Genomic DNA, 16538 nt, shown 5'->3' with positions numbered 1-16538 from the left:
AGTATATAATTGTCTTTGTGCAATAAGAGTAAAAAATGGGACAGAAATTGAAAATGCATTCGATTCACCCCTTCAGAAAATAGTTATGATTTAGTTTCCTAGTGCTTGGAAAATTGTTTGGGAGATACGTTAGCATTTGGGATGAAGAGATCTCTAGATGGCTAATCAGCAATACAGATTGTCTGCAGGTATCTTGAGTGAAGTTAACATGAGAAATGTATCCTTTTAAATTTTTTATTTAATTTTATTTTTTAAAAATATTTTAATGTTTATTTATTTATTTTTAAAGGTTTTTTTTTAATGTTTATTTGTTTTTGAGAGAGAGACAGAGACAGAGTGCAAGCAGGGGAGGAGCAGAGAGAGAGAGAGAGAGAGAGAGAGAGAGACAGAATCCAAAGCAGGCTCCAGGCTCCAAGCTGTGAGCACAAAGCCCAATGCGGGGCTTGAACTCATGAACCATGAGATCACAATCTGAGCCAAGGTCAGATGCTTAACCGACTGAGCCACGCAGGCACCCCTAATGTTTATTTACTTTTGAGAGAGAGAGAGAGAAAGAGATTGGGAGGGGCAGAGAGAGAGGGAGACAGGATCTGAAGCAGGCTCTAGGCTCTGAACTGTCAGCACAGAGACTGATGTGGGGCTCGAAATCATGGACTGCGAGATCATGACTTGAGTTGAAGGCGGACGCTTAACCGACTGGGCCACCCAAGTGCCTTGAGAAATGTATCTTTTGAAAAAAAATCTTTAAAAGGCAGTAGAAAACACTAATGAGGAAATGTCCAACACAGAAAACCAAGACACACAGGAGGCAATGTTTCAGACCCCTCTCTTGTATCTTTTCAAAACCTTGGCTCACCTTTTCTCCAGCCCCTGCAGAAGGAACCATCATGGCACAGACTTTGATCAGCTCAGGGCAGCTGCAACCAGACAGCACCTGACCTCAGGCCCTTGCTCCATACCTTCAATGGAACACCTGGAACCTGCCTAGCACTCACACAAGTGTAACCCAGAAGCACGGGGGTATTAACACTTGTAGGCCCCCCTTGACCAATGCAGGACAGAGCAGCTAGATTAGTACTTCCTCCTTGTGTCCCCTGGCTGGAGAGTTCTGCGGCCTTTCAAAAGGTTCCTTAGAAATTCCTGCATTGTCTGTTGGCTTTCTTCCCTCGTTCCACTTCTGCTCTGGAATGGCAAATGAGCAGGCTTCCACAGAAGCCTTGTTGTGGAGTCTGCTTTCCGGAAAACACGGGCTAATGCGCTGATTCTAGCCAAGTCCCTATAACTGGTTGAACCCTTTCAGAAAATAAATGAGAAGAAAATGGTGATTCTGACCATGTTCAAAAACAGATTCTGATTCTGTGTGGTCAACATAACTTTTTGTCCACTTACCCTTTCCCACAATATGACATCACTTTCTTATTCAGCAGTGTTGGATTTGGGAATTAAAATGCATTATACTTGATCTTACAGTGAGGTTTATTATTCTTGAGAAACTAAGCTGCTCAGGGCTGATGCATTATTAGCTTTGTAGCAGGTTCAGTGGTCCATATGCTTGACCAACATTGCAGGACAGGCTCTCTGTTTACCATGGCATTTGGCTAATACTTGGAAGTTAGAAGCTGAGTTCTCAGATGATTTTACCTGGTGTTTATTCAGGGGAATCCACCTAACATCTCTTATGCTATGCTCTCCTCATCTGGAATGAACAGAACCTTACCGTTCCTGATTAAAAAGGAGGTCAAGTGGAATTCGTAGCCCAACACCATGAATGATCAAAAATAGCTAGACAATTTATTTCAAGAGCTACAGATATACTTGATTTCTTTAACCACCACACTTATAAGTAATTTTTTTTCCCTCAGAAAATGACAGTTTGCTCAGGGGGCTGACAGGCTAGATATAAGCTTACATAGCGAAGTTTTACAGCATATCTACTATTTGATACTCACAAAATCTGAAGATTTCTAAAAAATAGACCATATCATTAGATTCTAAACTTGAGGTTCTTCTAATACTCTTCTAATACTAATTTATACACTAAGGAATATTATCATACTTCCCCCCCCATGGTCTAGAATAATGCTTGGCATGCAGTACACCTCAGTCCACATTTGTTGGGTGAGTAAATAAATGAGTGACTGCTGGTAACACCAACAAAATGTGAACACAACCTCCTTGGTTTAGTTGTCATGGATCACAGGTGCGGTTATGTGGGAGTGGCCACTATTCTATCCTTGTCCTCCTGACTGTCTTTGGTTTCATCTTAGTGTTTACCAGAGCCCCCAAGGTCCTGGGAGCCAGGCTGTGGGACAGCACCCTCTGGGGGGCCCTTCATTGCTCACTGGCTCTGGGCTGATCCAGTAGGTGCCCATGAACACAGCTTGGCAGACCATAAGGGAAGGGCATTACTTGCTGGATGGGCCTGGGAAGCTTGAAAGGCATTCCTGTGCGCGCATCACTCTTTCCCAATGGGCTGGGGCATTTAAAGATAAGGTTCTTTCCTAAACTGCTAGTGCAAAAGTGTTCGGTTGTCCTGATTTCCTGGTATAATGCAGAAGCAGCAGAAAGGGAAGAAGCTGCTTTAATTAGACCCATATCACATGCACCAGAACCTTAAAGGCATAGCTTTGTGTCTACCAGAAGTGTGCTCTAGTTAAGAGGAAATGACTTTGCCATAGGTCCAGGGTGCCCGGAAAGAAGCTGGGTCTTCATCCAGGGTGCCTGGAAAGGGGCAGGTTCCTCCGTGCAGGGTGCCTGGAGAGGGGCTGGTTCTCCACTGCCATATCACACAGGCATCTTGAATGGTCTTATGTTCTGCTGTCCCCACCAGCTTCGCCCCAGGGAACTTTTAGGAATGTAGTATTCTAGCGCAATGTCCTTCTCTTTATTCTAAACAAGTGTCTAGAAAGAATTTCATCAAGAATGAAAATATGTATCAAAATCACTTGGAACACAGATCATTATGCTCCAAGGTTTTGCCATCTGCCACTTGTTTCCCTAATTGAACATTCCTGCTCTTCCTTGTGACTCTTTGACAGGAAAGAGTCCTATCTCTCGCCTTCAGACATACCTCTTTTGGGATCTGTTCCTATTGCTTGAGATTTTACTTTGAACTTTGGTTTTTCACCCAAGGCTGTCTATGTCATTACCTGGAAAGCAGAAAAGTCCATGATCTTGGGCAGTGTGGTAGGCAGAACCCTAAGATGCCCCCTTCCTCTTCATACCTCCCTGGACAAGATTCCTGGTCCTCAGTGTTGATATACCTTCTCCATTGTTTAAGCAAATGCTAATTCAGGTACTGCTGTGAAGGGATTTTGCAGATGTAATTAAGGTCTCAAATCAGTTGACCTTAAGATAGGGAGATCTTCTGGGTGAGCCTGACCTAATCACTTGAGTCTTTTATTTTTTTATTATTATTTTTAATGTTTATTTTTGAGAGAGAGAGAGAGAGAGAGAGAGAGAAAGAGATGAGATCGTGTGATCTGGGCATAGAGAGAGAGAGACACAGGATCTGAAAGAGGCTCTGTGTTGTCAGTGCAGAGCCCGAAGCGGGGCTCAAACTCATGAACCAGGAGATCAACACCTGAACTGAAATCAAGAGTCGGACGCTTAATGGACTGAGCCACTCAGGCGCACCCATAAGTCTTGTAAAAGAGGAGCGTTTTCTCTGGCTGATCCCAGAGGAGGAAGTCAGAGAGACCCACTCTACCTAGCATTGAAGTAGAAGCAAACATCTATGGAGCCACGTGGCAGGGAAGGCAGGCGGCTTGTAGCCTGCTGGGAATGGTCCCCAGCTGACTGTCCACAGGAGTGGAGACCTCAATCCTTCAACCATAAGGAAATGAATTCTGCCAATAGCCAGTTCACTCAGAAGAGAGCCACAGACCCTGTGAGACCCTAGGCTGTGTTTGATTTCTGACCTACGGAAAGTGGAAAGAGTAAGATAATAAATGTGTGTTGTATTAAGTTGCTAAGTATGGGGTAATTTGTTATGTAATGATAGAAAACTGGTACAGGCCACCAAAATCCCACATACTTAAGAATATGGCAGGGAGGAAGAATATGCTAGCACACCCAATCAAAGAAAAACAAATGGGGTATTAGTATTTATTTCTAAAAACATATGTAAAGCCTACTCCTGAAGCATAAGACTAGTCAGTTGGCTGGTGAAAAGTGAATCTAGTGAAGCATACTCATTCACTCATAGAAGAATATTTATTCAGGACACACCACATATATAGCACTCACATGGGTTAATTTCACAAATGCAAACCGGTGTCTGCATTTTTTTTTGTTGTTGTTGTTGTTCTAGAAACCCTGAAAGAAATTTAGAGCTATTAAAGGCAAAGCATGTGTTCTAACTTTAAATTATAACCAGATGAAGAATACTTATAAAAATGTTTCTTTTATTAGAGGGAAGACATTTGAGAAGCTCTGAAAGCTCAGATACTAATATATACCTTTCCTCTTTCCCTTTTAAGCGAAACTTTAATTAAATTTTAGCTGATATGAGTGACAAAAGGAAAATTCAGACTGTGACCAGAAGAACTAAAGGAAAGTGCCTCCGTACTTTTGTTTCTACTATTAAACAGGAGGGATTTGAGATTTCTGATTTATTTCTCTCATTCTCTTTTATTGTTCATGAACTTAAGGCTGCGTTCCATTGACTCCAAAGTAATTTCTGAAAAATGATCTGCTGACATTACAGGGTATCTGGATCATTAACCATGTCAGCGCTGACCGAGGAAATAATGTTCTGGCAGAAAATAGTTATTTGTTTAAAACAAAGGCTGAGAATGTTGCCATTTCACACATCCTTATGCCTACATGGCATATAGGGTATATATTTTTGTGGAAAGTTCTTAGGAAACCCAGAAGTTAAAGAGAAGGCTGTTGATTAGAAAGCAGTATTAGGAATAGTATGCATATTCTCCATTCAGTCCTATTCCTCCTAGAAAATAAGATTGCCAACGTGCTGCCACCTAATTTTTAGGGGTACAAATTCCTTTGTTCCATTAGGGAATGTGCTAGTCATGGCACGGGGAGGGAGGGTATGACAGTGTGCAAAGATGAAGGGTAAGGGAAAGAAGCTGACTTAAAAATAGATCCCATGGAGGAAAGTGGAAGGAATAAAGAATCTTCTGCTTGAAAAAAGAAAAGATAGGGCACCTGGGTGGCTCAGTCAGTTAAGTGTCCAGCTCTTGGTTTTGGCTCAGGTCATGATCTCATGGTTTGTGAGTTTGAGCCCTGCATTGGGCTCTGTGCTAGCGTGGAGCCTGCTTAGGATTCTCTCTCTCTCCCTTTCTCTCTGCCCCTCCCCTGCTCACGCTGTCTCTGTCTCTCTCAAAAATAAATAAACTTGAAAAAGGAGAAAAAGAAAACAGAAAAGATGGCTTCTCACAATTTTTGTTTTCTTTTTGATGGTTTTTTTTTGAGACACACACACACACAGCCACGCACACACACACACACACACAGCACGAGCAGTAGAGGGGCAGAGAGAGAGGGAGACACAGACTCTGAAGCAGGCTCCAGGCTCTGAGCTGTCAGCACAGAGCCCAATGTGGGGCTTGAACTCATCAACTGTGAGATTATGATCTGAGCCAAAGTCGGCTGCTCAACCGACTGAGTCACCCAGGTGCCACACAATTTTTCTTTTATAACAGAGGTTGGTAAATATCTTTTGTGTGTGTGTGGACAATGGGGCACTACTGTATTACATAGTAATATTATGTAGATTTTACGATGGCATATATATAATAAGAGAAAAATTTATACAATGATGAAATTAAAAATATAATAATGGAGTGTGATTTTTTTTTTTAATGCTTGTCTGCCAATGAGAAGACTGGAATTTTTGTGGGGAGGGATAACATTTTGCTTAACAGGGATTATAAGTAGCATTCCCTATTCTAAAATTATTAAAAATATTCATCTGTAAAAACTCCTATTTCACAGTCTATACAAAAGTTAGGGCTGCATTTAGTGCACAGGCTACAGTTTTCTAGCCTTTTATAATGGAGGCTTTTTAGAATCCTGGGAACCAGTTATTCTCAGCATCCATCAGGAATTGTATTAAAGGGAATGAACATGAATGGTGGTGATAGGAATCAGTGCTCTATATGGGAAACCATAAAGAGAGTAGGCAAGGGCTGTGGGGACAGAAATACAGGGAATTAACTAACCCTTCTGATAGCTGAAATCAGATAGAAAACAAATCTCTTAAAAGTCTATATCCAGACAATATTTTTTTGTAGGCGATGACTTTACAAGTGTCAGTTTTTATGTTTTTCACCTCTATTATGTAGCTTGTAAGTTTAGTTTTGTTAATATACAAAATCAATTTTACCTGTAAATAAGGTCTGGACTGAAAAATAACCTGTTCTCCATTAAAGTCCATTGATTTCTACGAAGTAAATGCTATGTAAGAATTTCCAATAAAGCAATGTACTTACAAACACACTACCTGGACTTTTTGTTCTTATTGCTTTCATTGTAGAGTAAAACTCCATTACAAACTACAATTATTTATGGTGGATTATGTTTTATTGCAGACAAAAATGACCTTCCTCTAAGGGGGGTAGGTTCAACGTTGGCTGATATTATGTCACATAAACATCAGGTCCTGGTTATCTTAAAAAGAAGGCTCTACCTTTAAGATAAAACAGACTCAGCTGCATTAGCATTTTGCAAGCCCCTCAAGATCACGACTGTTATATTTATTGTCAGGAAGGAAAACTCAGCAAACACATATTGTATGTGCATGTAACGCTTCTGCTCAAGGTGGAAATGATTTTATAAAGCAGCTTCATTTAGCATCCAAAACCTGCTCATTTCTCTCCCTTAAGCCTTAGTTTTGTATAGTTTGCATAGAACGTAATTTTTTCCTCATCTTAAAATAGATGAAGTTTGTCAGGCATAACACTTCCCAGTGTAATGTCCACTAACTCTTTAAGAATCAGGCTAGATGTCTCCCTCTGCAGGGAACTCCTCTTACTGGCCCTCACACCCAGGTAGGGCACTGCTTCCCTGGTGCTCCCACAACACTGCACACATATCCCTACCATTACACTTCCACACTGCGTTAGGAGTCTGTTTAAAATTCCATCCACCCAGTTAGACTTGGGGCAACTTTAAGGCAGAGAGCATGTCTTACTCACATTGCTTCATCCCGGGCACCTAAGCATGGTACTGAACACACAGGAGGAGCTCGTTATAAGCTTTCTAAATTAAAAGGTAAATGAATGGGTGCACTGAGAGTCAACTGGGCAGGTATGAAAGTTCTATTTCCACCCAGGGATGGACTAGCACTGTTTTCCCCGAGATCAATGTGACAATGACATGATGCTGGATGCAGGATAAGGATGAAGACCAGAAAAGAATAGGAAGAGGAAAAGGAGATGCCCCAGGAATGAGAAAGGGCCATGACCTGAGAGCAGCAGGAAAGCAATGTCACCCCAGGGTGGCAGGAGCCAGTTAGGGCCTTTGTGATGTTGGCTGCAGGGGTGGTTGTCAAATCACTGATTCTTTTTTTCTTCTCTCTCTCCCTCCCTCCCATCCCCCTCTCCCTCCCTCCTTCCCTCCCCCACCTTCCTTCCTTCCTTCCTCCCTTCCTTCCTTCTTTCCTTCCTTCTCTTTATTATTTACTTTTTAGTTCACCCCTATGATTTTGTAATACCTTTTTGCAATTTCCCGTCTCTGCTGAAAGACCTGAGGAAACTCTGCTTGGCAAAGCTCTGAGGACAGAATTCTTGTCCCTGCTCCTTCTCCTCACCCTTCTATTTTAAGGACCATTGAGTGGTAATGAGGAAATCACGTGGGAGGATTCTATCACTTTTTCACTGCCGAAAACATGGAGATTTTTCCTTGTGTTTTAATATGGGTGGTGGGGTTGGGGAGGTGGGGGGAGAAAAGCTTTTCTTTAATGTGAGCCTCTTCCTTGTCCTCAAAAGACCTTTTATAGACTCATCAGTGCCCAGGGCTGCAAGGACATCCACAAATTCCTTCCTCCATCTGTAGTGTGCAGTGTTCTTCTCATTGCCTCCCCACTTTTTTTTTTTATTGGTTTAGCTTCCTGAAAGGAGTCAAACACGTCTTTGATATTTTGCTGATCTGTTTTTACTCCTTTGTCATCCTGCCCCAAACTTCAGCCCCGTGTCCAGCCACTGAGGCTGAGGAATAAGCTGTAGGCAAGCAACTTGAAGACCAAATACACATTGCCCACGCCATTAGTAACGATTTGCTGTAAGCCAGGAAGCCTGGGGCTGGGGCTGGCCTGCCCAGGGCCCCCAAGAAACACCTGCTGGAGACTCGGGGAGGGTAGAGGTGTGGAAACGGCTGGTTTCTACGTTCAATGTTCGTAATCCCTAGGCCACTTATTCAAAACTGTGTATGTACTCAGGGGAACATTATGGTTTTCATATTTCTAATCCATTCAATACTAATTAGAAAATAAGAACAGTTATTAATTTTTATAGCAGACAGTTTACAAAAAGAAAAGAGTAAGTTCATGTACAGGAAATATGAGGCCATTTTTCTCTCCAACAGAAAATGGATGGGGTGTGATATGATGGAAGCGACGGTGCAGCAGAAGATGTAAAGGGCTCGCTGTGATTAGTGATCTAGCTGGCCGCTGACATTTTAAAATTTGGGAAAAAGATGAAGCAAGTCCCTTTGTTTCTTAAAATATTACTGCCTCTTCTCTTCCTGTTGTCTGATGTAGGCAAATGTAGTCAATACTCTGAAACAAAGTGCTAATTTTGTAGCTTCACAAAGAAAATTCTATGTGTTCCAGGAGCTTGTAAACATTCTCCTATACTTGCAAAGGACACACAAATACAAAGAGGACTTCATATTCGATATTTTATAAAGTTCTTGGAAGCCATTTTGATGGCACAGCATCGACACTACCAAGGCTACGGAAGAGAAGAAAAATATCCACCCAGATTTAAACCATTCCAAGGACAGGAAGTTGGACCCATCTAGAGGCTTATCCATTTCAATACTTCAGCAGTTAAGAGCAATTCAGCCTTCAGAATTACTTATGAATAGTCTCTCTACCTTCTGCGTATCACAGTACTCTTTTTATTGTTGTGTAAACATATTTTTTTTATCAACACTTAGGAGAAAAACAGTTTTAATAAACTATAACAAATGTAAACGGTAGGATTCATGAGGGTAATTAGTCCAAACAACTGGCATACTTACAGTTGCATTTCTTCTGCACAAACCTAAGCTTGCATGCTGTTCTGTAGGTGGAGAGTCGGATACGGTCCAGATCTTGAGCCCCTGGTGGGGGGGAGAAACGTACACATATGGTATGCCATGTGTGTGGAAAGGGATTTATAATATTTACAAAGAAAGCAACTGCAGATATAACCCATTCACTTCATTTGATTTTTACTTTTATTAGAACACAAACACGACTTTAAGACTTGAAAAGGTCTGGCCTCACACCCCTCAAATACTAGGGGAAAAGAACACAAGTATCCAACACGGGAGATGAGGTTGTCAACCATGTTTGTGGGCCAAGGAACACAGCCTCAGCCCTGCGGTGTCTGCCGCTTCTGAGAACAATCTAGTCAAGCTGTGACTTAACCAGCAAGATGACAGCACTATCATCCAATAACCATTTTAGATGCACGGTGATTGGTCATCAGAATACGGCTGTGAGGTGAGAACTTGCTGAAAGCTGGGCCTCTTTGCTGTGTGACTAATTGCTTTTAGAAACCTCAGTTTTCTCATCTGGAAGATGGGGGTGATGATACTACTACTAATTATTTTACAGAATTATGAGGATACATGAGTGACTATAATTAAGCACAGAGGGCACTGCCTGGCACGTAGTTCGAGCTGTGTAAGTATTCATTAGTATTACTAGGGTCTATCCGGCAAACCTGCCTGTCAACCTCACAGGAGACTTTCTAAAAACAACCACTACTCTTTTTTATACCGGAGCTTCCATTTCCTCTCTAACATGGAAGTACGTGTTCCCCATATTCTTCAACTACTTTCCTCATTCTACTCTTCCTCTCAAGAATCCAGCATGGTTTCTGATGCTCACAGCACCAGGTCTGAATGTTCTGCTCAGAATCCAAGCTCTTCCCATGCCACCTACCCAACGGTATTTCCCACCACCCTCTACCCAGGACCTCTGCCCAGCTTGGGCGAGTCTCCACACAATGCCCTGCAGATGGGCTCTTTGTCCCATTCACACCAGAGATCCTGGTGATCCTCCCACCCTTCTCTGAATGGGCTCATCTCTAGACTGTGTCTAAGACAAAGCAGACTTTCAACAAATGTCTGTTCTTTTCTGCTTCTCAATATTTGGCATTCGTTAAGCCCTGTTTATGGTTCATAACAGATATAAAGGCAGAGAGCTATTTTTGACATATATTGAACTTCACCAGTAAAAGTGCTACATGAATGCTTCAAAATATAATAGGGCAGCAAGTAAATGAGCTGGCCTAGAAGTAATTATATTGGGAGGCCAATTAAGTGCTTTTCTAATCAAACTCGGGATGAATTAGCATGTGTCCTGCACTGAGAGCATCAACATTCCCTTGATTCAAACTGATCTCTTTAGATTCATTCACAAATGATACCAATACTCCTATTGCTTTATAGTTTTATGAGGCAGATCATTAAACATTCATTCTTATGAGAGTTTATTACTTGACAAACAGGCTCATTGATACTGAGTTCCTGAAGAACCAAAGAGAGAGGGCTTAACCCTCACCCAGTGCAGGAATTCTCCTCAACGGAGAATGTTCTCCGTTTAGGGACAGGTAGACAATGGCCATAGAAGATTATTTCCAATGACAGGAATGATTATCACTTGTGAAAATAAATGAGCTTTAGAGTCAGTAAACCTTAATCTGTCATTTCCCAGTTATGTGAACTTTGACAAGTTTTTACTTGGTCTCTGATTTCTTCATGTATATGGAGATAACAGCATCAGCTTTACCAGCTGGTAACCTCTGAAGCTTGTATATAGTGAGCACCTACTAGCAGGTGGGACTCCTAAAAAGGTTTCCTGTACATTTCCTTAGCAACAATAAGTGATAGAAATTTCTTTTTTATATTTGAGCTTTAATTTGCCTCCTCATAAGTTCAATCCACTTGATGAGAAGGTTTGCTTCTAGCCACTTGATAATTTATTTCTCACACATTGGGAAGCACCTTGATTAGCATCTTCATTACCATCTGAAGGCTATGTAGAAAAGCCCCTGCCGTTGAGGAGTTTAAAGTTTGTGGGGGGGGGGGGGGGAGGACATAACCTCTTGACCTTTTGACATTGGAGTGGTTCAACTCCATAACCCTTGCAAGCACAATGCCTACCACAGAGTGAGGCCTACAATAGGGCTTCAATACGTGGATGTTGCTATCATTATTCTCTATTATCATCAGACAGTTTTGAGACCTTCATCCATTCTGGTCCTTCTGCTCTATGGATGGCTCATATCTCATTGAAGTGAGATATACAAAATTAACCCAAATTTGCCTCCTCTGTATAGAATATATAGAAAGCAATCATGACCAGTTTTGATAGGGACAATTATGAATGCAATTAATTTTTTTTTTATTTTACAAAAAGAGAGAGAGAGATAATGGGAGAGGGGGCAGAAGGAGAGAGAGACAGACAGAGAGAGAGAGAATTTTAAGCAGGCTCCATGCTCAACACAGAGCCTGATGTTGGGCTCGATCCCAAGACCTCGGGTTCATGACCTGAGCCAAAATCAAGAGCTGGGACGCTCAACTGACTGAGCCACCCAGGCACCCCACGAATGCAATTGTAGAAAATAAATGGCTCGTTCCTCTAGTTCTTTTCATTAAAAAGCTGAAAAAAATCATATGTATTTACATATGATCACATCTTTTCTATTTTCTACTTAAATGTTTATTTGGAGGCTGAAGATAGGACTTCATGTTTATCTGGTTAGTTTCTTTTAATTTTTATCTCATGCTTGTAATTGTTCTGATAGTTTTAAAAATTTTGATTTTGCCACTGGCATTTCCAAGGGCCTTCCCAGTTTTGTGTCCTCTGTAAATCTGAGAGGCTCATTTAGAAACTTAATTCTCTAGGGTTCTGGATAACCAGAGACAGAGAGACTATCAGAAATACCTGAACACTAAATCTGCCTTTTCCCCTGATGAGGATGTACTTTTACTGATGCTGAGCTTGGCTCAACAGTCAAGAGAGTCTCAATATCTGAAAATAATCCTTTAAAAGAAGACATTAGGGACATAGATTAGTTGCGTGAGTTCTTTAAGAATAATGATAATCCGCAGGTATAAAAGGGCTGTGATGCAGCAGACAATTAAATGTCTTAGTTCCAGCAAAACTTTATCCTCTAAGGACAGAAATACTAGCTCCTCTGCACCTCCCTCTCATAGAGGCTCTAGGGGCAATTTGGCAAAGGTGCACCTCTCCTACATGTAGTAATGATGATGCTTAGGGACGGGAGTGCACTGACTGTTCTCCCCTGCCCTATCATGATGTGGACTTAACTGACCCTCTTTTTGTTCAAGAATCAGGAAGGGGTCTGAGGGTCTCTTGATGTTTCCTATTTGTATAAGTTCCTCCTGGCTGAAGTTCAAAGGGGATGCACCTTGCACAGACCATGTAAGTGGCAACCACAGGATCCATCTGGATTCTGGGACCCAAAAATGCTGAGCTGAGACATGCTGCACAGGCTCTTGCTCTGCTTATCCCCCTTATTTAAAATATTTATTTGTCCCACCCCCAATAAACCAGAAACTTAATTCAGTTTTACATGGGTAGTCTCTTCTTGAAAGTCTATAAGTTTGTAGTTTGCCTTGGGAGTAGTTGCAGGTCTTCTGTGTCCAAGTTATTGGTTAAAACCAAGCACCTGAAGAGGGCCACACATAGACTCTTCTAGTATGCTACTAGAGGCTGCCTTCCAAGTTGATTGACCCATTGCTTATTCCTGCAGATATGGTCACAACACCACCTATAAATCAACCTAATTGTATGGCAAACTGACTCACATCTCCAACACATGCACAACATAAGAGACTTTGTCAGTATCTTGTTGAATTAAGGTTCATTTTATGCTATAGTGTTTTCCTGAGCTAGCAGTCTAGGAGCCTTATTAAAAAGGGAAATTAGCTGACTTAATTCCTTTATAAAAAAGATAGAATTTGAATAAATGCATAAAGAAGTCAATAGAGCAATCCTTGTTCTTAGCATGTTGAAATGTCTAGGATTAGCACTATATTTTTTCCATGACCTGAAAATGAATCCATCTTATCATAAAACCTACAAGTTCATACCCTAGACTCTCAGGAATCCATATTCTTCCTTCTTAATAAAAAATGAGTATAGCATTTCCCTATTTTTAATTTTTTTGCAATGGTCTCATTATTTCTGAAAAATATGGATGATTATTTTTCCCTGTATTATTGTATCACTGGGATATAATTCTTTAAAACATGCAGATTCAACTCATTTAAATAATACCTTAGATTTGCTTCATAATTATACAGAAGGGACTGGGGCTAAATAATTAAGGGCAGAGATGAATATTACTGTCTCCACTTCTTTATATATTTGAAACTTTTCATAATGAACATTTAAAGCTAACCCACTTAAGGCAATTTGATGCTCTTGTATCTTGTCTTCCAATCTCTCATATCCACGTCATACTTGGAAGAAAGTGATAAAGACAAAAACAAAGATGCAGTTAAGAAATTCTGATTGATCACACTGTTATCTCCTACAAATCCTGTTTTTCCTTTATTTTGTTCTTCCTTTCAAGATTTTTCTCTGCTCTTCCTCCTTGTCCTTCCTTTCCTCCTTCTTTCCCTCTCTTCCTTCCTCCTACCTCTTACATTCTTTCCCTCCATTCGTCCATCTGTCTATGTATCCAACCAACCAACCAACCAACCTGTCTTACCTACTTCTTGGCTTTAGTTTTATTACATTCTAATAATTTTTAAAATTTTTGTAATTTTTTTTTGAGAGACAGACACAGTGTGAATGGGGGAAGGGCAGAGAGTGAGGGAGACAGAATCTGAAGCAGACTCTAGGCTCTGAGCTGTCGGCAAGAGCCCGACGTGGGGCTTGAACCCATGAACCATGAGATCATGACCTGAGCTGAAGTCTGACACTTAATCGACTGAGCCACCCAGGTGCCCCTAGTTTTATTACATTCTAAAGAGTTTCACACAATTAAAGTATATTTTGCCTTTCATGTTTTGATAGCTCATTATAAAGCCTTTTATAAAGTCATTACGATAATTAAATATCTCATTCATTTTTCAAATTTGCTCAACAAATATTTACAGAATAAAGATGAAGCCTATGAAGATTCCATGTCTGAGCTCTTCCATGCTTGCTGATCGTGTGTGTGTGTGTGTGTGTGTGTGTGTGTGTGTGTGTGTATGTGAAGTAGAGAGAGTGAGAGAGAGGTAAAGGAGTTAGGGGGTCAAGGATAATGGTCAAATTTCTCTCTTAGGACACTTAGTGGGGGTGGGGAGGCCCTCTCTGAGCCAAGGTACAAACAGGAGGCATAGGTTTGCAGGTGCGTGAATGAAGAGTTCAGTTTTGGGCTTACATGGATTGAGATGCTTGTGGATGTCCAAGTGGAGATATCAGTGGCAGTTGGAGATACAGATATGGAACTCCTGACTATGGAATACATTCTCAGAATTACCAACAAACATAAAATGTAGCAATTTGTCTTAACTGGGCCAAGACTGGGAATATTCTTCTAAGAGAAGACTCTGCATACAGCCATGGGCACTGTTAGTGGAATAAATGGTGAGCCCACCTCAAGCTGTTTCATTAGTAGAAGCCTTGACAGTGAGGAAGCAAGGCTGGAGGGACGCTGACTTTATATGCTGACTATTCTGGATAAGATGGTTCAGGAGAACATGGATGTGGTTTTGAAGGACTCCTTGAAACTTGGGAGCCATGACAATAAAGGTGAAGCCTTGAGAGAAAGTAAAATTGTATATGGAGGGAATTGTTCAAGAACAAAGCTTTGGTATGATCTGGCTTCAGGGTGTCTGGGATTTGCTAAGAGACAGAAAAAGAGAACGGCAGTGGTCAAAAACAGCAGGAGACCAGACTTGGGTGGTGACATCAGAGAGTATTTCCAGGATGGTGACCCATGGTATTAACATCTTAAAGAGGCTGAAGAGCAAGAGAAATGAAGAAGCAAGTGGAAATAGTCCCTGTACCCACCATGGCCTATAGTGGGGTGTGTGTGTGGTGGGCTCATAGCAGTGGGCTCATTCGTGTCGTTGTTTTCAATTTTTGAAATCAATTTTCCTAAAAGTCACAGTGTGCATTGCAAAATCATGCTGTAGGTTCCATTCCCATTAGCCGCGTGCTGACTTGTAGTCCACTTCCTGAAGAACTATCTGCCTTTGAAGGATTCGGGTGTTTTCCAAGTACCTATACTTGCCTCCCTTTGATTTTCCATCCCTCCTCTGTGCAGAGGCCAGTGGTATCATTGTGATTTCTCCTCAGGCCCTTCCTTATCCTGTTAGATAGCCTTCCTTATTCTGAAGGAATGTCTTCCAATCACTCTCCTCTGATTAAAACCTACCTATCCTGTGCCCTGTAGGCTTTTAAACCAACATTTATTCAGCATCTAAAGAGAATGGATTTGAAGGTAGAGGTCTATGGTTTACCTTCCTTAAGCTACCTTAGGAAGCATTCACAACAATGACTGACAAGTTCATAAGTAAGTGTCATATAAGGCCGAGTGATGTCCTCTGAGAGCAGAAAAACAGAGAAGGTGATTTAATTCCAAGAACAATTTATTCTGCTAAAAGCCAATCTGATAAACTTATTTGAGCTGATAAACTTATTTGATGGCTGAAAAGCCAAGGTGAGGATGACATTTACATTTAACTAGTCTTTTTTAGTTTTAATCTAAGGTACCAAATAAACTGATAATTAGGGCATTATAGTGAAGGGAATTTTTGGTTAAGGGCAACCTGTCTAGAATTTCTTTAATCGAAGTTGGTGGCCACAGAGTTAGTGTTTCGTTTTGCTTTTTTTTTTTTTTTTCTAATACAAGGCTAGTCTTTTTTTGCTTATATGTGAGTCCACGCTATCCTTAATTTCATTTCTTTGCCATTTCTTTTTGCTTCTGAGGCCTGTGGTTATGAGCTCAGAGTAGATGTTTAATGCATATGTGCTGTAATCACCTGAATTTGCCTAAATTTCTTACCAGTTGTTTTATCAATTATTGTTCTCTGTTCGCTATGTCCTTTGTTCTTTGGCCTTTGTAAGGCTAAGATGCCTTAACATTTCCCTGAGCCTGACTAAATTTCAGACAGGCTTCTTCCTGACTCTAAGCCCCTGAGCTCCTTTTCTCAGAGCATTTACTTTAGAAAACTTTTCATTGTAAATTCTCTGTCTGCCCCTTTGAGAAGTAATCTCCTAGCCTCTCGACAGTTTTACATCCCAGAAATATCTTTCTTAAGGACCTGGGAACCAAACCTTTGAAATGTAATCATTGGAGCAGATCTCCCAGTCTCTGTGGAGGGTAGAAGCTTAA

The 16538-nt window shown here is 41.0% G+C and overlaps 1 protein-coding gene across 30 annotated transcripts in view; it reads right to left on the bottom strand.

Moving 5' to 3' along the window:
- The window catches only part of DTNA (dystrobrevin alpha), a 355255-nt gene that overhangs the window by 107981 nt on the left and 230736 nt on the right, over positions 1 to 16538 (bottom strand). For all 30 annotated transcript variants that reach the window (XM_053902550.1, XM_053902552.1, XM_053902551.1 and 27 more), the window contains one exon: positions 9208 to 9288. In XM_053902550.1, coding sequence (XP_053758525.1) covers positions 9208 to 9288 — 81 coding nt within the window. The remainder of the gene's footprint in view (positions 1 to 9207; positions 9289 to 16538) is intronic.

The sequence above is a fragment of the Panthera pardus genome, unplaced genomic scaffold (assembly GCF_024362965.1).
Source record: "Panthera pardus isolate Hobbes unplaced genomic scaffold, ASM2436296v1 HiC_scaffold_15, whole genome shotgun sequence".
NCBI classification, from domain to species: Eukaryota; Metazoa; Chordata; class Mammalia; order Carnivora; family Felidae; genus Panthera; species Panthera pardus.
Note: the sequence above shows the minus strand (reverse complement) of the source record. Positions and strands in the feature narration are given on the sequence as shown.